The 22,525-nt window shown below is 44.1% G+C and overlaps 1 protein-coding gene across 2 annotated transcripts in view; it reads left to right on the top strand.

The window, feature by feature from the left end:
* Window positions 1–22,525, top strand: part of LOC106601277 (collagen alpha-1(XI) chain) — an 83,312-nt gene that overhangs the window by 49,966 nt on the left and 10,821 nt on the right. For both annotated transcript variants that reach the window (XM_045715123.1, XM_045715122.1), the window contains 41 exons: window positions 453–506; window positions 633–677; window positions 976–1,029; window positions 1,261–1,305; window positions 2,206–2,259; window positions 2,735–2,779; window positions 3,217–3,270; window positions 4,074–4,118; window positions 4,370–4,423; window positions 4,628–4,735; window positions 5,016–5,069; window positions 5,404–5,457; window positions 5,634–5,678; window positions 6,678–6,731; window positions 7,030–7,074; window positions 7,420–7,473; window positions 7,852–7,905; window positions 8,336–8,389; window positions 8,521–8,628; window positions 10,370–10,459; window positions 10,816–10,869; window positions 11,101–11,208; window positions 11,494–11,601; window positions 11,870–11,923; window positions 13,715–13,768; window positions 13,854–13,961; window positions 14,122–14,175; window positions 15,832–15,885; window positions 17,104–17,211; window positions 17,321–17,428; window positions 17,590–17,643; window positions 17,751–17,804; window positions 18,091–18,144; window positions 18,480–18,533; window positions 18,702–18,809; window positions 19,036–19,089; window positions 19,266–19,481; window positions 19,595–19,630; window positions 20,083–20,136; window positions 20,255–20,573; window positions 22,359–22,471. In XM_045715123.1, coding sequence (XP_045571079.1) covers window positions 453–506; window positions 633–677; window positions 976–1,029; window positions 1,261–1,305; window positions 2,206–2,259; window positions 2,735–2,779; window positions 3,217–3,270; window positions 4,074–4,118; window positions 4,370–4,423; window positions 4,628–4,735; window positions 5,016–5,069; window positions 5,404–5,457; window positions 5,634–5,678; window positions 6,678–6,731; window positions 7,030–7,074; window positions 7,420–7,473; window positions 7,852–7,905; window positions 8,336–8,389; window positions 8,521–8,628; window positions 10,370–10,459; window positions 10,816–10,869; window positions 11,101–11,208; window positions 11,494–11,601; window positions 11,870–11,923; window positions 13,715–13,768; window positions 13,854–13,961; window positions 14,122–14,175; window positions 15,832–15,885; window positions 17,104–17,211; window positions 17,321–17,428; window positions 17,590–17,643; window positions 17,751–17,804; window positions 18,091–18,144; window positions 18,480–18,533; window positions 18,702–18,809; window positions 19,036–19,089; window positions 19,266–19,481; window positions 19,595–19,630; window positions 20,083–20,136; window positions 20,255–20,573; window positions 22,359–22,471 — 3,096 coding nt within the window. The remainder of the gene's footprint in view (window positions 1–452; window positions 507–632; window positions 678–975; window positions 1,030–1,260; window positions 1,306–2,205; window positions 2,260–2,734; window positions 2,780–3,216; window positions 3,271–4,073; window positions 4,119–4,369; window positions 4,424–4,627; window positions 4,736–5,015; window positions 5,070–5,403; window positions 5,458–5,633; window positions 5,679–6,677; window positions 6,732–7,029; window positions 7,075–7,419; window positions 7,474–7,851; window positions 7,906–8,335; window positions 8,390–8,520; window positions 8,629–10,369; window positions 10,460–10,815; window positions 10,870–11,100; window positions 11,209–11,493; window positions 11,602–11,869; window positions 11,924–13,714; window positions 13,769–13,853; window positions 13,962–14,121; window positions 14,176–15,831; window positions 15,886–17,103; window positions 17,212–17,320; window positions 17,429–17,589; window positions 17,644–17,750; window positions 17,805–18,090; window positions 18,145–18,479; window positions 18,534–18,701; window positions 18,810–19,035; window positions 19,090–19,265; window positions 19,482–19,594; window positions 19,631–20,082; window positions 20,137–20,254; window positions 20,574–22,358; window positions 22,472–22,525) is intronic.

The raw sequence follows: 22,525 nt of genomic DNA, 5'->3' as shown, positions 1-22,525 counted from the left end.
AGCAGCCAAGAAGTGCTCAGAATATGTGGGAACTCCTTCAAGACTGTTGGAAAAGCATTCCAGGTGAAGCTGGTTGAGAGAATACCAAGAGTGTGCAAAGCTGTCATCAAGGCAAAGGGTGGCTACTTTGAAGAATCTCAAATATCAAACATATTTTTATTTGTTTAACACTTTTTTGGTTACTACATGATTCCATATGTGCTATTTCATAGTGTTGATGTCTTCACTATTATTCTACAATGTAGAAAATAGTAAAAACAAAGAAAAACCCTTGAATGTGTAGGTGTGTCCAAACTTTTGACTGGTACTGTATTCTGTACCTGTATTTGTCATAATTTGAGAATGATATATATATATATATATATATATATATATATATATATATATATATATATATACGAGCTTATGTGAACCTGATACAGTATTGATCAGTGTGCTGTGTTTGACTCTAGGGTGCCAGAGGACTTGTCGGACCCAGAGGGCCACCTGGGCCACCTGGGCAGCCAGTAAGACAACATCCAACCTTCACCTTAATGCTATTCAATGGGCAATTGAACACCCTTCAAACCAGTCTGATATTAATAGATAACATCGAATACAGTTAAATCTGATTAGCTGTCTTTCTCTTTCAGGGTATTACAGGTGTGGATGGAGTTCAAGGGTCAAAGGGCAACCTGGTCAGTATTTTAAACTTAACTTTGGACTTGTAGTTTTCATGACCTCAAAATGACAACAGGTGATCCATGATGACTATAATGGGTGAATAAAAGCTTTCTAAAGATGGTGTTTAGAAACACAATCAGACCTGTGGAATGCAAGTGACTTTTATTAATTAAACACAGCTAAAAAAGCATTGACCACAGTGGAATAGCAGTCCCATGACCCTGTTTAGGATTCCTAGCATGTGGGGCTCTGACCATGTGACCAGGGTTGTGTGAAGAGAAAGTGTGTGTGACACTTGTTGTTTTGTCTCAGGGGCCACCTGGAGAGACAGGGCCCAGCGGTCAACAAGGAAATCCTGGATTACAGGTAACCCACAACCTCACACAATGTCAACACACAACAACATGTTGTCAAAAACATAATCATAAAAAACACAGTCTCAACACTTTCTGTCTTTTCCTTCTGTCTCGCTTTCTATTTCTACTCTCTCTTTATCTTTCTACTCTCTCTCTCTCTCTCTCTCTCTCTCTCTCTCACACATGCACACACACACGCACACACACACATGAACCTGATTAATGCTTTGTTCTGGTCCAGGGCCTTCCTGGTTCTCAGGGTCCCATCGGCCTGCCAGGAGAGAAGGTAGGCACCGTGCATCTCTCTTCCTATCAGATTTAACGACCTGATCTTGTGACCGCTATCAGCTCCGCCCCCAGGGGAGGCTGGCCTTGAACGTTGTGACCCGGTACCAGCCACTCCTGGCTCCCATTCAGATTACAGAGGACACTTGACAGGAAATGAATATCCAGGAAACACAAACTGGAACACACACACAGGCAGGCAGGGAGTCAGTTCTGTGCAATTACACACCAGAGCCTCCTCACACTATAGCAGGGCTACTCAACTACTATTTCCTAGGTGGTAAAGGTCCTGGATGGATATTGTCTTCATCGGCGTAGTAATAAACCTTGTGAGTCGTGACCCATATGACCCCAGACTGTTCACTCTCCTCTTGTTGGCAGAAATAACATTTAGCAGCTACAATTCTTCTACACATTTTGTCATGGAGCAGAGAGAAAATGGTGCAGTTTTCAAGCTAATTTCCTTCAATTTTGTGTTAACAAAATCATTGAGTCAACAAAATCAATGGGGGCCCCCATGGGCGTATAATCTATCCATGATAACTACAAGATTTAGATAGCTGGTTTGCCTAACATTCCTACCTAGCTAACATGGGCTAGTTGATCAACTGTACATTAATGACATGTTAGAAATAACTCTCTGTCTGTCAGTGAATGACATAACAAGAGGAAAACTTCCCATACACTACCAAATGTAAAAATTGCACCTCGTGCATTCTACTGTTACAACTCTCAACCACATTAATACATTGAAAGCCTGAGTTTTTTATATTATTTATTTATAAAGTCGGTAGCCGCCGGTTGAGTATGGCTGCACTAGAGGCTAATCGTAGTCAAAAACACAGGTACCATGTATCACATTGTTGTAGCCTGGTTGTTACCCTGTCTCTGTCCCCCACAGGGTCCCCAGGGGAACGGTGGGCTGCAGGGACTCTCTGGTATCGATGGCCCTACTGTAAGTACATCCATCTGATACTTCCTCAGCAGCACTGATAGCGCTGACCTTACCAGGGTGCATTACCTCTTCTCCACCAGCAGGGGAGAACAGAAGGCATTAGGAAAGTTCTCCAACGCAGCATTTCAATTAGCTCTATGAATGAAGGATCTGTTTACAAAAGGGCTTAGCTAAACTTACATCCACATGGCTTACGTAATAGTAAATAGGGCTTATGTTTCGTGTGTACTGTCATGTTCTGCAGACACAGCACCCTCCAAGTCCCTCTATACATTGTGCTGTATTCACTTTGCTTTGCACTGTCCATCAAGCTCCATTGATTGTTTCTAAACAGACTTGGAGATCTGTGGATAGTTAGAATAGTAAGGTACTGCCGGCTGGTACAACGCTGTATTACTTGTTATAAACATGTGTGAGCCTTTATAATGTCTTATAATAAGACTTCTAATATGCTATGTCTGTTCAATGTGTGCAGGGCCATCCAGGAAGAGAAGGTCCCCCAGGAGAGAAGGGGCTCAATGTGAGTTACAGTACAGCCTGTTAGACCTGCCTGGGTCATCATACCATCCATATTATCCAATCACGTTCACTCATCATAATTCTCACATCACATTCGTTTAATGCACTGTCATCGGACACTCCCACTCCAATCATGTTCATCCACATTAGCTCACTGTCATCATCATCATCATCATTGTACGCTCACTCCCGTTGACTCATCCTTTTCAACATTGTATTTTAACAATGTCATTGTCATTGCGTAGTCACATCAATCCACTCCACTGGTCAGCGGTATGGTATTGATCATAAAGTGCACTCATCGTCATTGTCCACTCCAAAGCACTCATTGCCATTGTGTGATTTGACTACATTAGCCCAACACAGTTGCTCAGTAGCATCTGTATAATGGATAGTGCTTTTCAGACAGATGAATCCTGATGTTGTTTTGTCGTACAGGGTTTGCCTGGAACCCAAGGGCCTGTTGGTTATCCAGGGACTCGCGGTGTCAAGGTGAGATGCTGTGTAATGGTCACGGTTGAAATGTCCTCAAAGGTACAATGGTGAGAGAGAGAGCCATTCCCCCAGACATGTCAGTCTCTCTACCTGTGATGGACATGTTGTGGGAGTGTGTGTGAGCGTGTGATTGAGAGTTGACAGGTTCAGAGAGAGCAGGTGTATTCTCAGGAGGAGATCTAATGACAGTGGGAATAACGTTTGATGGATGGTAGAAATGACAATGTTGGATAAGAGAGGAATGTGTTTATGTGTATGGGGGGAGGGATTGTGGGTGTGGGTGTATTGTGTGTGTGTGAGCGCGTGGGTGGGTGTGTGTGTGTGTACTCGTGTATATGCGTGTGTGTGAATTTAGCGTTTGCACATGGAATTCAAATTGTGTCTTGCGAGGATAGGTTGGGGTGTTGCATCCTGACTGGGGTTGCTTACTCACTCAAAGAAATATTCACAGCACCAGTATTCCACCTCTAGGTCACTGTCATTAAGGCGCAAGCTGACCTCGTCTGCAATCGTTAATAGATGGTCAATAATTGGTCAATAGCAGGGCAAGGACAGGTTAAGAGCAAATCAATAGTCATTCATAAGTCATTCTCCAGGGTCAAATCATGGTGTTTCTTTATATAGTTGTAGCAGTAAAATACAATAAAAACATGGTTTAGTGACAGCCCATGCATGCTGTTGATAGTACTTTTATTTACTTCTGAATACGGTACTGTAGTACAGTATCGTCTTGAATGGTGATTATCAGTGATATTGTGGCCTGTTCTGAATCTATTTGTATTTGAATGTATGTTTCACAGGGAGCCGATGGAGTGAGAGGTCTGAAGGGGAGTAAAGGAGAAAAGGTGAGAAAATAGTCATTTTTACAGTAATTCTGCTGTAAAACTAGAAGAATAGATGTGATTACTCACAGTCAAAGTACCAGTTGTCTCACGGTCGGATACTGTAAAGGCATCGCATTTCTACTTCATGGTTTATTATGACATCCCCCATAGAGATTTAATAGATCAGATACCTGCCAGATCTCAGTACTGTGATTCATGAATCATCATGAATCATTAGAAATCAGTGTCTTCTTCTCCTCTTCACATTGCAGGGTGAAGATGGCTTCCCCGGGTTCAAAGGTGACATGGGCCTCAAGGGAGACAGGGTGAGAGTGTACCCACGCCAGACTAACACACGCTTCAGATCAGAGCTGTCTCTCATTATGAACAAATAAGGTATTTTATGTAGAATGAGATGAGATCTCAGTTAGTCTGACCTGCTTTTCTGTCTGCTTCTCTTTCTTTCTATCCCTCTCTCTCTCTCTCTCTCTCTCTCTCTCTCTCTCTGTGATGTGTGTGTGCGTATGTAGGGTGATAACGGGGTCACAGGAGGTCATGGAGAGGACGGGCCAGAGGGGCCTAAGGGCCAGTCGGGACTCCTAGGAGAGATCGGAGGTGCTGGCATAGCTGGAGAAAAAGTACAGGAACATTATTTCACTAGTAACATTTATGCAATATGTATGAGTTATTGGGATTATGCAGATATATGGATATATGCGTGTTCAGCGTGTCGGCTACAGTGCATGTAATCACATGAACACCCTGCTAAACCATGTCATACAGTATTTGCATACATTATGCACTTTGTTTTTGGCAATGTTGCCAAGTCAACCATAATGATTCCACTCCTCTTTTTCTGTTAATCTCTCTCACTCTCTCTCTCTCTGTCTCTCTTTTGCTCTGTCTCTCCTTCCTCAGGGTAAACTGGGTGTCCCAGGGTTGCCAGGATACCCAGGAAGACAGGGGCCCAAGGTGAAATCCAATTAAGAGCTTTAAAACTTTGTTTTACGTTAAAACTTTGAAACAGAAAGAAGTGTGTATTTCTTTGGCTCAGCTCATTGCTGTCAAATAAAAAATAAAGCATGATAAATGGCTGATTTAAAAATAGGTATTTTATTAATAGTTCATTAGTGACAACAATTCATTAGCGGGTTGATTAATGGCGTATTTAAGGCAGTGTGTTTGACTTATGGATTAGATTTTGCTTAATTCGATACTGTGGTTAATTATTAGTTAATTAAATGTTGTGGTTGATGCATGATTAATGTAAGGCTGTAGATGGTTAACCTCTGTGTGTGTTCTCCAGGGATCCGTGGGGTTCCCTGGTTCTGCCGGGGTTCTGGGAGAGAAAGGAAGACGGGTGAGAACCATAGGACCTGTATTGAACCATACTGAACCGTATTGAACCATATTGAACCGCATTAAACCCTCTACTGTAATGCTCCTCTAACCATCCAAAGATTGGTGAACTGCCTATACTATTTTCACTGATAGACAACTGAGTGATTGTAATAATGCTGGATTTCTCTTCTGCAGGGTCCATCTGGTCAAGCAGGAACTGGGGGTCAGAGAGGTCCTAATGTGAGTTAAATTTCTCCTCTGGTCTTACAGCATCTAAGTCTGTTGATCTCTATTGCATTGGGCCTATGGTGAGGTGTGAGTCACGGTTTCTCACCAACTGATATTGCACACCATTCATTTACAATCAGTGGTCATCAACCTTTTCTGAGTCAAGATCACTTTCTGAGTCAAACTGCAAGCCGAGATCTACCGCTCAGATAACAAAATAAACATGACTTAAAAAACATAAGCCTGTGCAACATTAACCAATTAAAAACTGTTCTGTAGCAATGAGGTTTGTGCAGTAGGCTGTAGGCCCAATACATTATCACTATGCTTGAATTGCACTGCCAATGTTGTTCTTCTCAGACTATTTAGAAATGATATTTCTAAATTGTAGGTATATGATCACATTGGTAGTAGATCATTTGTCATATTACTTGTGAGGCACAGCTGAGTGAGCATAATCATTTAATCATTTATAATATTTTATTTTACTGGACTGATGGCCTGCATCTGATGGTTAGCTTTTTAATGGCTTATAAAAGTGTTGAAAGTCCTGAATAACAACTTAAACATAAACTTTAGAAATCTCACATTATCAACTTTGCTGTGCTTTCGAGGCTTCTTTTGACAGCCTATGGCGCGAGGAAACTGTGCACACACGGTGATCTGAGCGATCTGATTGGCCAGCGCTAGGCCTATTAGTGCACTTGATTTGCTCTCTGGGCCTGCTGGGTAGGTGGAGTTCTACCTTCAGACATGGTTCAAAATGGGAACACTTTGCCTTTCCGGCATCAGGGCTGCTGAATCAAGTACACTTACCACCAGCACTAAACTCATTTTAAGAAATAGGAACGCAAGGCTTTATTGTTGTTTTTCTTTCCAGAAAACCAGACCGGTTGGCGACCACTGATTTACGTCATAGGAACTCTCATTCACCCCTTGTCATTTATCCTTCTCCTATGGATGAGTTGTGTTGTCATAAAGAGGATTATATTGATGTTGTTTTTTTCAAAGGGTGCCAGAGGGGGGAGAGGAGCACGAGGACCAACTGGAAAGTCAGGAGACAAGGTGGGTTTAGGCCAGTGCACAGCTGTCTCATAACGAGAGAAGGAGCAGGTGCTGTTGTGTTACTGTTCAGCACAGAATGCCATGCCATCTGGTGCAAAGAGATAATACTTACAATACTCTGCAGCTACATGTTTGAAACTGAAAGGAGTTATTTCAGGAGTCCTTTCAAAAGACCACCAATGAAATGATTAACAATGATAAAAAATATATATTTTCATAAAATGAATAGACCAACAGGCTCAATAACTGTTTATCTCTCTATCCCAATCCTCCACCTTCTACATGATCCACCAATTAGGGCACCTCTGGACACGAAGGCCCACCAGGATCCACAGGAGACCAGGTAAGCTCCAGTCTGACACACAACAACCCCAAAGTTGAGATATAATATAACACAGCTAGTAATAGCATATCTAATAATAGCATATCTAATAATAGCATATCTAATAATATCATATCTAATAATACCATATCTAATAATAGCATATCTAATAATTCCATATCTAATAATACCATATCTAATAATACCATATCTAATAATAGCTAGCATAGGATGATAATATTATAATGATACACCCTGCTAGAAAAAAGCATCATTATGCTTCACAGATACATAACTGTGTACGATACCTACTGGTAAAGATGGTCAACTGGATTGAGTCTTTGTGTTGTCTGGTTGATCGTACAGGGACCCCAAGGACCACAGGGAAGGAACGGCGAGGCAGGACCTAAGGGACCTAATGTAAGTGTGATGTGTCAAATGACAAGCAGCTTTTATTTATTTTATTTAAAAAAAATTTATTTAACCTTTATTTAACTAGGTAAATCAGTTAAGAACAAATTCTTCTTTACAATGACGGACAAGCCCGGCCAATCCCTAACCTGGACGACGCTGGGCCAATTGTGCGCCGCCCTATGGGAATCCCAATCACGGCCGGTTGTGATACAGCCTGGAAACTAACCAGGGTCTGTAGTGACGGGAGCCACTCGGGACCCCCTGCATTGTTTAACATGTTTCTGTTTTTCTTTCCAGCCTTATGTTGTGTCTGTCTGTACTGTTTATCTCTATCTAGTGTGTATGTGTGTCTATGCTAATAAAAAGTGCAATATTATTTTTCAGGGAGCGGTAGGAAAAGACGGACTACCAGGACATCCAGGACAGCGAGGGGAGCCAGTGAGTTAAACTGGGATTCTATGATAACCCAGGAATTACGTGGTTGTTAGTTACTTTTTCGCCGTTGTCCAAATATGGACATAGATTTCAACACTCATCAAGACCCCTAACAACACCACAACAACAAGCAAGACAAAAGCTGGATACTGAATTACTGAAGTGCTAGAGTGGACTACATACTGAAGACTACTAATCCTATCCATAATTCTCTCTCTCTTTCTCTTTCTCTTTCTCTTTCTTTCTCTTTCTCTTTCTCGCTCTCTCTCTCTCTCTCTCTCTCTCTCTCTCTTTCTCTCCCTTTCTCTCTCTCTTTCTCTCTCTCTTTCTCTTTCTCTCTCTCTGTCAGGCTGGCTCTTTCTCTCTCAGTTCTTAGCTTTGGGTCACGGCTTCACTTGCTGTTTTCTCACTTGTCATCTCTCCTCTCTCTCAGGGCTTCCAAGGCAAGACTGGTCCACATGGGCCAACGGGTGTGATCGGACCACAGGTGAGTTATCCAATAAGGGATTAGAACTACATTTGTAGTTATTTTGTGACACAATGAAAATCAAACCAATAAATGAGAGCTGTGAGGTAATGAGAACTCCTTTCTTGTTTTGTCTCTGTGGTTGTCGTTAGGGTAAATCTGGTGAGACTGGGCCTAATGGCGACAGAGGACACCCTGGGTCACCAGGACCACCTGGAGAGACGGGTTTACCTGGAGCAGCAGGCAAGGAGGGATCCAAGGTGAGTCCGTCGTGTTCATCTTCAGTGAATCATCTTCACCACCACCATCATCATCTTCAACACTATCATTATTATCATCATAAAAGCAATCTATAGAAGATCATACATGTCTCCTCCAGGACCCTCTCAGAAACGAGATATGTCACCTCACCTCAAGGGATTTATCCTTCCCACAAATTTCCAAACTGATAAAGGGGAGAAAAAAATCCCTCATTCCATACCTCACTGTGCTCCGTACATTACCGCTCATAAAATATGGATGTTCCTCTCAGGTGATGTGACTGTTGCAGTGTACTCTGTGATTTATCACCTCTTTCGAGGCCTGCTGTGAAATAGCACAGTTTCAAATAGAAATCAAACTGGATGGACATCAGAAATAGGTGATGTGACTGTTGCAGGTGATGTGACTGTTGCAGTGTACTCTGTGATTTATCACCTCTTTCGAGGCCTGCTGTGAAATAGCACAGTTTCAAATAGAAATCAAACTGGATGGACATCAGAAATAGAGGAAGGACTAAAAACAAACTAAATATAACTATTGTAAAATAGATTGTGTCTGTAAAATGTGTATAATATGTATAAACTGAAGGTAGAAGCCTAAGTGTTATTGTTTATTAGTTTACTCCAATTGGGGGAGGGGTGGTAGGGGTTGCGGGGAATAATGAAGGTATATTCTAAAAAAAGTGTGTATATGTATGTATGCATATATGTATGTGTATGTTTGTACATATATGAATGTTTATGTGTATACACACTACCGTTCAAAGGTTTGGGGTCACTTAGAAATGTCCTTGTTTTTAAAAGAAAAGCAAATTTTTTTTGCCCATTAAAATAACATCAAATTGATCAGAAATACAGTGTAGACATTGTTAATGTTGTAAATGACTATTGTAGCTGGAAACGGCTGTATGGAAACGGCTATAAAAAATGTAAGATTAAGATGGGCAAAAGAACACAGACGCTGGACAGAGGAACTCTGCCTAGAAGGCCAGCATCCCAGAGTCGCCTCTTCACTGTTGACGTTGAGACTGGTGTTTTGCGGGTACTATTTAATTAATTAAGCTGCCAGTTGAGGACTTGTGAGGCGTCTGTTTCTCAAAATAAACATGGTTGCTGACAATGGGCCTCTGTACGCCTATGTAGATATTCCATAAAAAATCGGCCGTTTCCAGCTACAATAGTCATTTACAACATTAACAATGTCTACACTGTATTTCTGATCAATTTGATGTTATTTAATGGATATTATTTATTTTTTCTTTCAAAAACAAGGACATTTCTAAGTGAAACCAAACTTTTGAACGGTAGTGTATATATGTGGGTATGTATGTGTATGTATGTTTGTATATGGATATATATATATATTCACCCCAAAAATATAGGGGGGGTTGGAAATGATGCAGACAATTACATTGATGGAAGCAACAATCTGTCCGCAATATTAAAGCTGATCCACCCCTTAAATTATAAAAAAATTAAAAGAGGCTTGTCGTCAGCTCACTGGTAGACTCAGACCTAATCCTCCATATCTGTCTGTCTGTCTGTCTGTCTGTCTGTCTGTCTGTCTGTCTGTCTGTCTGTCTGTCTGTCTGTCTGTCTGTCTGTCTGTCTGTCTGTCTGTCTGTCTGTCTGTCTGTCTGTCTGTCTGTCTGTCTGTCTGTCTGTCTGTCTGTCTGTCTGTCTGTCTGTCTGTCTGTCTGTCTGTCTGTCTGTCTGTCTGTCTGTCTGTTCTGGTTTCCAGGGAGACCCGGGTCCGTCTGGAGCTCCAGGAAAGAGTGGCCCCGCTGGGCTCCGAGGCTTCAGAGGGAGCAGGGGCAGCCCCGGAGCCATGGTAACGAGCTAACACACCCACCTCACATCTCCTGACCTTCACCTTACTGACATATTACATTCTGCACTGATGTAAAGTACTACTGTATTGTATAGCACCCAGTGTTTTATGTGAAAATCACTGAAGGCCAGTTTCCTAGCTTTTTAATGGAGATTCTCCATTGACCATGCTGCTTTTTAGTCCAAGAGTGGGCTTCATCTGGGTCTGGGAAACTGACCCTAAGTCCTTTACTTGAATTAACTGATGGTGGACCATCTGATAACTGTATACTCTGACAGTGGGATGGAAACTGATTGGTTGGAGTCCTGTGATGAAGGCTCTGATTGGTTCACCTCTGTATGCTTGCCTCTCTCTAGGGCCCTGCTGGACTGAAAGGAGGAGAAGGACCCACCGGTCTGTCAGGAACAGTGGTAAATTGGATTTCATCATTTAGCAATTGTTTAATTCCCATTTTCCCCATGCTACCCCCCTAATTTCTACCTCCATCCCCCATCCTGGTCCGTATGTGGTCTATAGCCAACAAGGACATGTAGAGTGGGAGGCTGTTACCATGGAGATCATAACCAGTGTACTAAATGAAAGACTGAATCATGTGATGTTGTCCTCTTACCTCTCTGTTCCCCTGTCGTGTCATTACCCAGGGAGCCACTGGGGAGAAAGGGCCTTCTGGAGCGGCTGGTGCTATTGGTCAGCCCGGACGCTCTGGTGGGGTCGGCCCTGGAGGACCAATGGGAGAAAAGGGCGAGCCAGTAAGAACCTTGGATCATTTCCTTATTCATTTTTTTTCTTATGCAACGCTAGTGTCAATTTCTAAATGGACACACGTACATCACTGCTCATTACTGAGAAATAAACAGCATGTGTGGGTTCCTCTGTACTGTATATGTTATAATCAGTGTTTACGTGTGTGTGTGTGTGTATGTGTGTGTGTGTGTGCATGTTCCACTCTTTCTGCGTTATCTATTAATCAATATGTCATGGTGCAATATGAGATTAGAATAGTGGCGGTGTTTCCTCATCCATCTGTTCCCCAGGGAGAGAAGGGGCCCATCGGGCCGGCTGGACAGGACGGGGCGCAGGGGCCTGTGGGGCTGCCTGGGGCTGCTGGCCCCGTGGGGCCTCCAGGAGAGGACGGAGACAAGGTACTTACACCTGTACACAGGTACAGCACAGTAGGAACCATACCACTGTAGAGGGACAACTTAGGAGAATCCAACTACTGGCCCTCAAGGCCTGAAGCACTGCTGTTTTTTTTTATTGCTAGTCAATTGATCTATTGTCCTTATTAGCCATGGAGTCCACTCACCTAGTGGCCTTGATGTTGTGTGGGTGGGAGGTGTATGGGTTACTGTGTGTGTCTCTATATCTCTGCAACGTGTGTGTGTGTGTGTGTGTGTGTGTTGTCTATAGGGCGAGACAGGAGGACCAGGCCAGAAGGGCAGTAAAGGAGACAAAGGAGAATCTGTGAGTCTTCATCTGGAGAGATATCAACCACAACACTGTCTTTTAGCCTCACAAGCCACAGTATTACACACCTGACAGGATATGACATCACCAGACACAGCACTACCAGAGAGAGAGAGGGGAAGATCCTATCTCTGGCACAAATCTGCCCATGTTCAGCAGATCCTTAATTATTAAGTAGGTGAAGAGTTTTTGTGTGGGGGGCAATCAAAGTTTTGAATTTAGTCAAGATAAACATAAATTGCTATTTTGATACGTTAGGCTTATTTGATGTAATAGAAGTTTCATAATGCTTAGGTTGTTACGCGTGTGCTGTTATAAGTGTGACGCACTTTTTTTATTGAATATTTATTGAATATTAAAACATACAATCTACCTGCAGTCCCACTTGTCTCCAGTTCCACATCCCAAACCTCAGTTTCAAACAAGTATTCAATTAACAACATGTATCCACCAATCCAAAGAGAGCAATAGGTGGGAGCTTGACAGCCCGCCGTTCCGCTCTGTGGACAACGAATCCCATTGTTAGAGCGGAGACACAAGCATCTCATCGTTATATCCAGTATCTCTTGTACTACTCACCTGGCAGGATATGACATCACAAGCCATAGTACTACACATCTGACAGGATATGACATCACCAGACACAGTACTACCAATATTAACAATATAGCCGAGTGACCACTCTAACAATACGTCCTCAATGATTGAAGGAAGGCGAGATCAGGTGGGACCATTCTAGCCAATGAGAGGGCAGATACGAGTGTGAACAACAGCCACTAAGTAATTTTTCTCAAAGTTGCCGAAATGCCAAATGCATCCACTTATATCAGTACACTTGTAACAGCCTAAACATTACGAAACTTCTATTCGATCAAATAAGCCTCACAGGTCGGAAAGTTTCCGACTTGGAAATCCGTTCAAAATGATTTCTCCCAGTCAGAGCTAGTTTTTTCCCAGAGTTCCCAGTTGTCTTGAACGCACTGAAATCAGAGGTTTCCGAGTTCCCAGTTGTTTTGAATGCGGCATATGTAACAGTATAGCTTCCGTCCCTCTCCTCGCCCCAACCTGGGCTTGAACCAGGGACCCTCTGCACACATCAACAACTGACACCCACGAAGCATCGTTACCCATCGCGCCACAAAAGCCACGGCACTTGCAGAGCAAGGGGAACAACTACTTCAGGTCTCAGAGCGAGTGACGTCATCCGATTGAAACGCTATTAGCGTGCACCACCGCTAACTAACTAGCCATTTCACATCGGTTACACATACACACCTGACAGGATATGACATCACCAGTCAAAGTATTACACACCTGACAGGATATGACATCACCAATCACAGTATTAAGCACCGGCCAGTATCCTCCCCGTCATCAGCTGCTATCACTAGGATAATTCAAATGAATGACTCAATAAATGAGAAAGGGTTTATAATTGAGCGTTGAGGTAATTATGTGCCGTTATAATTAACTGTACAGTATATTACTGTATGTGAGCTGTTATTTTCAGCTTTAGGCATTATAAGCCTTTCTTCATGGTCTAGTTAGCATGCACTGTGCATCTTCATGCACTTTATCTTATCTTAGCCCTGGCAGCTCTATCAAACTATTCAAAATATTGTCTAACACTTTCAGAAGCCAAGCAATCACAAACAGCTACCATCAACAGTTGCATTTTCACAGTAGTTGTGTTTTTTGAGCTCCCGACACAGCAGTGTTTTCCTGCAGTGTATGATTGATTTGCAGTATACTGTCAACAGCATCTCTGTTTCTCGGTCTCTTCTCCAGGGCCCTTCAGGACCTATTGGAATCCAGGGACCTGTTGGCCATCCAGGGTTACCGGTACGTCTATTCAATGTATCTGTCTTTATTGTGTGTTTGTGTGTACTGTATGTGTGTACAGCACTGACCTCTGTGTGTGTTTCAGGGTGTGGATGGGGAGCCGGGGCCGAGGGGCCAGCAGGGGATGTACGGGCCGAAGGGAGACGAGGGAGCGAGAGGCCACAAGGGGGCCACAGGACCCACTGGACTACAGGTGAGGAGACGAGATACCCCTCTGTTGGACTGTACCATCCATCTCTCTACTTCAGCATATAGCTGACAGGTGGACTGTATCATCTCTCATCAACAGCACATAGCTGATAGCATTGCAGTATCCCTACTACTGCGCCTCTAACCATACTCTGTCTTTACAGGGCATGCCAGGACTCCCAGGAGAGAAGGGAGACAGTGGACACGTGGGCACGATGGTGAGTACTGGACATACCATTGGACAATGACATAATTTCCCTATGTCCTATTGTTGACCTGGCAGCCTCACTGGACTCTCCCACCAAAGATCATTCCTTAAGCATGTCTCTCATCTTCATTGTGGTATAAAGCCTAACTAAAGTAAAACCCTTCTTGGAGGCAGTGTCTAGAGTCTGGCTCCATGTAGAGTGACTGAAGTGTAGCAGAACAGAACAGACATGACACGTCCAGCTACACATCCAGAGAGGACTAGGGCTTTGTGTCTAAATGTAACAAGGAGTTCCTCTGGAGGGAGGGAGGGAGGTGGTTTGAGGAGGAAGACTGCAGCGTGACAGCTGCTAATCAGATTAGCCTGAGCCGGGCCTGTCTAATGAGCATCTTCCTACTATTGTGACAGTCATTTCAGAATGCCACAGACCGTGAACACATGCTAAATAAGATTCTACACACACAGCTAGCGCCACAGCACACTCAGCCTGATTAGGGAGAGGGGAAGGAAGCGTCAAAACGGAACAAAAAACAGAAGAGGGAAAAAAAAGAGAAAGAGAGAGGATGAGAGGGAACGAAAGATATGGGGGGATAGAGAGAGGGCAAGGAGGAAAGAGATCTCACTGGGAAAGCCTCATTTTCCTGTGGTTCACAGGATTGCAGCTTCTAATGCCCGCGTAGCTTCCCAGTAGCAGGATTATAGGATATGTGCTTACTATAGTGGATGTAGTAGTGTCTGGAGTATGTCTGTCTATCTTCGTGCTGTGTGTACAGTCTCTCACTGTATTGGGTTTTCAGCGTTTGTGAAGCACAGCTAACCATTAACTCTGGACTGGAAGGGAGCAGTCAGTGCAGTTAGGATGAATAGCTTGTTGTCCATGTTGAGGTGCACAGAGGGGTGGAATCCCATCACACTGACTGGCTAGAGCACTCTCATTTCCCCTGTAGCCTGATAATGGGTTCTTGTAGATAACTAGAGGTTCCTCATTATAGAGAGAGAGAAGGAGTGGATAGAGGGAGGGAGAGAGAGAGAGATGAAGGGAACGAAAGAGAGGGAGATACTGTACAGAGAGAGGGGGTGAAAGACAGGAAGCGAGAGAGGGAGATAGAGACAGAGATGGAGGGAGAAAGAGAGAGGACCTTTCTGTGTGTCATTGAGGGTAATGGCTTGTCCTCGTGGTGTCTTCATCATGTCAGTGAGGTAATGATCATAGAGACTGCTTCTGTTCTGGGGATATGTTGCACCAGCCACCAGGCCCTCAGTAGACTGAATGACTAGCATGCACATGTAACCGATGTGAAATGGCTAGTTAGTTAGCGGTGGTGCGCGCTAATAGCGTTTCAATCGGGTGACGTCACTCGCTCTGAGACCTGAAGTAGTTGTTCCCCTTGCTCTGCAAGGGCTGCGGCTTTTGTGGCGCGATGGGTAACGATGCTTCGTGGGTGTCAGTTGTTGATGTGTGCAGAGGCTCCCTGGTTCAAGCCCAGGTTGGGGCGAGGAGAGGGACGGAAGCTATACTGTTACACACAGTCACTGTACCCAGGGAGGAGCTGCCTGGTGGGTTACACAGTCTACTTTCTTTGGGATAGAGGTGTGTGCGTCTGCGTGTACTTGTGCATGTATGTGCTGTCTCAAGCCAATGGCTAATAATTTATTTTCTCCTCAGGGCCCTCCAGGACAACATGGCCCCAGAGGCCCCCAGGGGTCCATCGGTGGAGAGGTACAGTATATTTCTGACCTTATCTGACCACCTTTCTATGCATTGGGTTTGCTGCAGTATTGGATTGGTTTATGTTGCAAGACGGTATACTATTTTGCGCAGCTCTCACTTCTACTCAAATCTACACTACTGACTATCAGAACACACCCACCAATAGGCTTGTTACTTCACACACGGCACACACACTTCTCTACCCCCTACCCCTCTCCCTCTCCCAGACCCTCTGCCGGTTTGGAGTTGTGAATTATTAAATGGTATTAGAATGTAATCCCTCAGAGGGAGTTATATTTACCGCTCTATAAATCATTAAGGAGTATTAGACAATCATCCCTGAGAGGAAGTTATATTTACCTCTATTAATGGCCAACCCCTCAACATCTCACACCAATCAATTATTCACGAGAGAGAGACGGAAAGAAGCCACGCCACACACACACGTAGTCAAAAATCAAGTCAAATCAAATTGTATTGGTCACATAGACATATTTAGCAGATGTTATTGTGGGTGTAGTGAAATGCTTGTATGGATTCAGCGGTACGGATTCAGATCGTCACATCAGACCTGGGTACAAATGTCATTTGATAGATCACATACTTTATTTGAGCATTTGCCTGGAGTGCTTGATGGTTTGTACTTTTGGGACTATCCAATTGGTTCTAGTTTCCTATCCAAGCTCAATCAGGGACTATTTGAAAGATGTTGAATACCATTTGAACCTAAGTCGGATTCATATGGTACCATGGAAATAGAAGGGTGTAGAGATGGAGCGATCCATAAATGGATTGATACAGGTGATGTTGTGAAAGAGAAATGGATAAAGAGAAGCTTTGAGTCTGGGAAATAGAAGAGCTGGCTTGCACTGCAAGCATGATAGTCTTCCACTCACTCACACGTTCCAATTTGTGCACTCTACCAAAGAGAGAGATGCTTTCACTGTCAGCACACACTTCCACATTGACACACACCGACACAGAGATACAGAGAGACTGACTCCACACTCTGTTACTCAGATCGCACAAACAGAGGAAACTCACACACATAGACAACAGTCAATATTTTCTCCTAGTGATGATGGTGCAGCTGCTGTCTCAGCACCCTGACAGAGAACCGCAGACACCCAAAACAACATCAACACAAGAAACCTTTAGATGAAATATTTATTATTTCAGTCCTCCTGTCAGTGTGTTGGTTCAAGTGGTTATGTTGTGTTGTAACAGGGCTCTGCTGGCCAGCCTGGTGGAGTGGGCCAGCCTGGGATCGTTGGAGAGAAGGGGGAGGATGGAGAGGCTGGGGACCCGGGACCAGTTGGAGACACTGGTGCCGCTGTAAGTCATCCTCTCTCTCTCTCTCTCTCTCTCTCTCTCTCTCTCTCTCTCTCTCTCTCTCTCTCTCTCTCTCTCAACCACTAACTGTATGATTGTATGGTGTCCCCAGGGTGGTAAAGGGGAGCTGGGGGAGAAGGGTGACTCTGGCCCCTCCGGAGCAGCAGGACCTGCAGGAGTCAGAGGCACGCCAGGGGAGGACGGACCCAAAGGAAACCCTGTGAGTAGATCTCTATGTAGGCCACTCATCTGCTAGTCACTAGTCCTTTAGGCTACCAACTGGTTCTTGAGTTGGTGGCAGGCCAATGAATTAGATTAATCTCAAGCGATGCTGCTGTAACTAACAGTCATTGGTAACTGACCCCTCCCGGTCCTCTGTAGGGGCCCATTGGATTCCCAGGAGATTCTGGACCCCCTGGAGAAGCAGGGATCAATGTGAGTACAGCACCTGTAGAACCAAGAACATTCATTTCTAATGTTGACAGCAGTAGATTACTGATTCTTCTGTTCCTCCTCTAAATGTGTGTTTCTGGTTGAAACAGGGAGTTGATGGTGGACCGGGATCAAAAGGAGACAACGGTGATCCTGGGAAAGCCGTAAGTACAGTACAGCATTTACATCACACAGGAATTCATACAAACAGCATAAACATGTGTAACTGTGTATGTTCTCTGAGCTCATTCAACAGTATCACATACATAAAGTGTATGCATACCAAAGATATAGTATTGCCTTTGTACTTTGTCACATACAGAGAGGCTTGACTTATTCATGGATATGCTGTGCTTTCTTCCCTGTGTCTTTTAGACTGTGTGTGGTTGTTGTCTTTGAGACTGTGTGTGGTTGTGTTTCAACTCTGACCCTTTTTTCTGCTGTCCTCAGGGACCCCCAGGAGCCTCTGGAGAACCGGGCCCTTCAGGGCCCCTCGGGAGAAGGGTGAGTGTTGATGTGTGTGTGTGAGAGAGGGAGAGAGTGTTTGTGGGGCTTGTGTGCATGCCTTTATTGTTGTATATTTGTACAGACTCGGATATCTTCAGGGATTTTATTGACCTCTATCTGTTTTAGAAGAACAAAAGCAGTGTAAGGCTTTTAAGCACTCGGGTATTGTCCCCAGCAGCTGAAACTCTGTCCTCATGTTCCCCCACCTCTCTCGCTCTCTCTTGCTCTCTCTCTCTCTCTCTCTCTCTCTCTCTCTCTCTCTCTCTCTCTCTCTCGCGCTCTCGCTCTCGCTCTCTGTCTCTCTCTCTCTATCTCTCTCGCTCTCTCACCAGGGCCACTTGGGAGCTGCTGGAAAAGAAGGGAAACAAGGAATGAAGGGAGCAAAGGTAAGGATGTGTGGAACACTCAACAACACTGAACTCATTAATGAAATATGAAGAAAATAAATCCCCAAAAAGAAAAGGCTACTGCATTGTACACCACACATGTCAGTTTTACTCCGTTTTGTTTTCCTCTCCACCATGTCATGCTGTTCTTCTCTCTCATTCCTTTAGGGGACCAATGGGGTTGAAGGTCTGGTGGGGAAGAAAGGGCCAGTGGGGCCCCAGGGACATTCAGGGAAGCCTGGCCCAGAGGGCCTCCGAGGGATCCCAGGCCCCGGGGTGAGTCCCCCTCTCCTCTCCTCTCCTTACTCTAACTCAAACAGACATCTCCCTCTACTGTAGCCTGTGGCTCTGCTGCTCCACTCATCATGTCTCCCTAATTAGTTTAGTATAAACTGTCATTGGTTTACTATCAACATACATGGTGCATCTCAGTACAACCAGCAACAAGGCTTGGGGACATGTTGTTGAATTGATTAACCCCTATTTGTGTTTTCATTTGCAGGGTGAGCAAGGGTTAAATGGCCCCCCAGGCCAGACGGGACCCCCTGGACCTATGGTAAGACCCCATGCATATTACATGTTCATATGTCAACCTACTGTACTGTTATTGCCCCTCTTTCACATAACATATGGTAGGTAGCCTTGATAGGGTCAATTCCACTGATACGTCAATTATATTTTTTCACCCATGTGTAACCATGTAATGTAAATGTGATCTTGTGTTGTTCCCAGGGACCCCCAGGACTGCCAGGTTTGAAAGGAGACCCGGGCAGGAAGGGAGATAAGGGTCACGGTGGTCTGATCGGTCTGATCGGACCTCCAGGAGAGCTGGGAGAGAAGGGAGACAGAGGCCTGCCCGGAAATCAGGGCACACAAGGAACCAAAGGAGACGGGGGTAAGGGTGGCCTCCCTGGCCCCACCGGCCCCCCAGGACCCTCTGGACTTTCTGTAAGTGCCCCCTCCTCCTCAGTCCCCCCACCCCACTCAACTCTTCATAGTTGGCTTTGTTTTACTTTGATATGAATCTTCCTATTTCAAAATGACCTCTCTTCCCCTGTTAGGGTGCAGTTGGTGAGAGAGGATCCAAAGGAGACCTGGTAAGTCCAGTCATCTGACTGTATCTCCATATTGTCATTCCTCTCCTTACACACCAGCCTATAGCTAGCAGCTGCCAGGAGCATATGCTGCCAGACAAGCCGTTATCTCGCCTTGCCAAATGAACCATCGTTCAGCTTAATTTTCTACATTATACTTTTTAAAATGTATTTTGGCCTTAAAAGTGAGCCCATACAGTGATGTGTTGTTCCTGTGGGTACAGTGTATTTTAATAGGATATAGTGGTGCGGTGTGATGTTATGAAAAGTACCATAGTGTGTCATGTAGAGAGCAGTGGCTTTGGCCACAGACTGCTGATGCACAGAGCTGGATAATCCTATAAACCCTTGAACCATATCTGCCAGGATCAAAGAGGGATTTGGCAAACTAGTGTGAGAATCGCTCCAGGTGACTGGAGGATTGAGGCAGGATTTTGTTCCATTCTTTTCTTCAGGGTGCCATCGGACTCCAAGGAGACACTGGCCCCGCCGGATCCCCCGGACCCCCTGTAAGTCCTCCACATACACACCTCCACACTTCTCATCCACCCTACCTTTCTCTTTCTGTTTCTCTCTGTCACTGTTGTTTCTTGTCATCTGTCATCCATTTGTGTTCCTTCCCTCCAGGGTCCGCCTGCCACCATGGTCCAGCTGCTACCTATCAGAGACCACGAGGGCCGGAGGAAGAGGAAGAGGCACTCTAGGATGGTGCAAGGAGGCGCAGCTCCCTACGAGGAGGTAGGGATGAAGATGGATCTGGAGCAGGAGGTGTTCCTGCAGGCAGACCAGCCCATGCTGGAGGAGGCAGAGGGCATGGAGGAGGTGTTTGCCTCCCTCACCTCCATGAAGACAGAGGTGGAGCTGATGAGGAAGCCCCTGGGGACCTTTGAGAGCCCCGCCCGCACCTGCAAGGAGCTCATGATGATCCAGCATGGCTACAAAGACGGTCAGCACATCACCTCATCACCCTCGTATCACACAGATCTCCCCTCATCACCCTGCATTGGCACTCTTATTGACGTGAACATGTACAGTGCCTATAGAAAATCTGCACCCCCTTGAATTTGTTTCACATTTTGTTGCGTTACAAAGTGGGATTGAAATAGATTTAATTTTATTTTTTGGTCATTGATCTACACAAAATACTCAATAATGTCAAATTGAAAAGAAAATTATATATTTTTTGTTGCTAATTGATAATTTTTGTATAACTAAAATATAGTCGTTACATAAGTATTCAGCTCCTTTGTTCAGGCAAGCCTAAATTTGACTTAACAAATCACATAAGTTATATGGACTCACTCTGTATGAAATAATGACTAACCCTTTCTCTGTCCCCCATACTGTACATAAAACATCTGTAAGATCGCTCAGTCAAGTATTGAATTTCAAGCACAGATTCAACTACAAAGACCAGGGAGCTTTTCGAAAGCCTCATAAAGAATGGCAGTGATTGGTAGATGGGTAACAATAACAAATCAGACATTGAATATCTCTTTAAGCATGATCAAGTTAATAATTATGCTGTGGATTATGTATTAAACCACTCAGACACATAAAAAAATACAGTCGTCCTTCTGAACTGAGCTGCAGGACAGGAAGGAAACTGATCAGGGACGTCACCATGAGGCCATTGGTAATTTTAAAACAGCTACAGAGTTCAACGGCTGTGATGGGAGAAAACTGAAGATGGATCAACAACATTGTAGTAACTTCACAATAATGACCTAAATGACAGAGTGAAAAGAAGAACACAAATAGTCCAAAACATGCATATGTATGCAACAAAGCACCAAACCCGGCAAAGGAATACACTTTTTGGCCTAAATGCAAAGCCTTATGTTTGGGGAAAATCCAACACAACACATTACTGAGTCACTGCCTCCGTATTTTCAAGTATGGTGGTGGCTGCATCATGGTATGGGTATGCTAGACATCGGCAAAGTCGGGAGTTTTTCAGGATGAAAAGAAACAGCATGAAGCACAGGGAAAATCCTAGAGGAAAACCTGCTTTAGTCTGCTTTACACCTGACACTGGGATAGCAACTCACCTTTCAGCAGAACAATAACCTAAAACACAAGGCCAAATCTACACTGGAATTGCTTACCAAGAAGACAGTGGCCAAGTTACAGTTTTGAGTTAAGTCTGCTTGAAAATCTATGGCAACACTTGAAAATGGCTTTCTAGCCATGATCCAGCTAACAGAGTTGACAGAGCTTGAAGCAGTTTGAAAAGAATAATGGGCAAATATTGCACAATCCAGGTGTGTAAAGCTTTTCTGAGACTCACCCAATAAGACTAACAGCTGTAATCACTGCCAAATGTGTTTATAACATGTATTGATTCTGGGGGGTGAGTATTTATCTAATTAATCAAGTTATATTAGTGTTTTCTTTTTCATTATTCTTAAAAAAATATATCTAAATAATTGTTCTTCCACTTTGACATTACAGAGTATTTTGTGTAGATCGTTGACAAACAATGACAATAAAATCCATTTTAATCCCACTTTGTAACACAATAGTATGTGAAGAAACCCAAAGGAGGAGTATACTTTCTATAGGCACTGTATTTGATTGAGCAAATGAGCCACCAAATCCTCCAATAGCCAGTATAATTACCTGTTACATCATACATACTCTATGATTTCATGTCTTCCCCTTTCTCTTGCCTGATCTGCTGTCCCGTATTGAAATGACACCGCTGTCTCTGTCTCCGTACCTGTCCCAGGTGAATACTGGATCGACCCCAACCAGGGATGTCACAGGGACTCCATCAAGGTCTTCTGTAACTTCACCGCTGAGGGAGAGACTTGTCTCTACCCTGACAAGAGGATTGAAACTGTGAGTCTCAAACTACCTTGATGTCTGCTCACATCAACCTAACTAGAACATTGT

Source organism: Salmo salar, chromosome ssa03 (genome assembly GCF_905237065.1).
Source record: "Salmo salar chromosome ssa03, Ssal_v3.1, whole genome shotgun sequence".
NCBI classification, from domain to species: Eukaryota; Metazoa; Chordata; class Actinopteri; order Salmoniformes; family Salmonidae; genus Salmo; species Salmo salar.
Note: the sequence above shows the minus strand (reverse complement) of the source record. Positions and strands in the feature narration are given on the sequence as shown.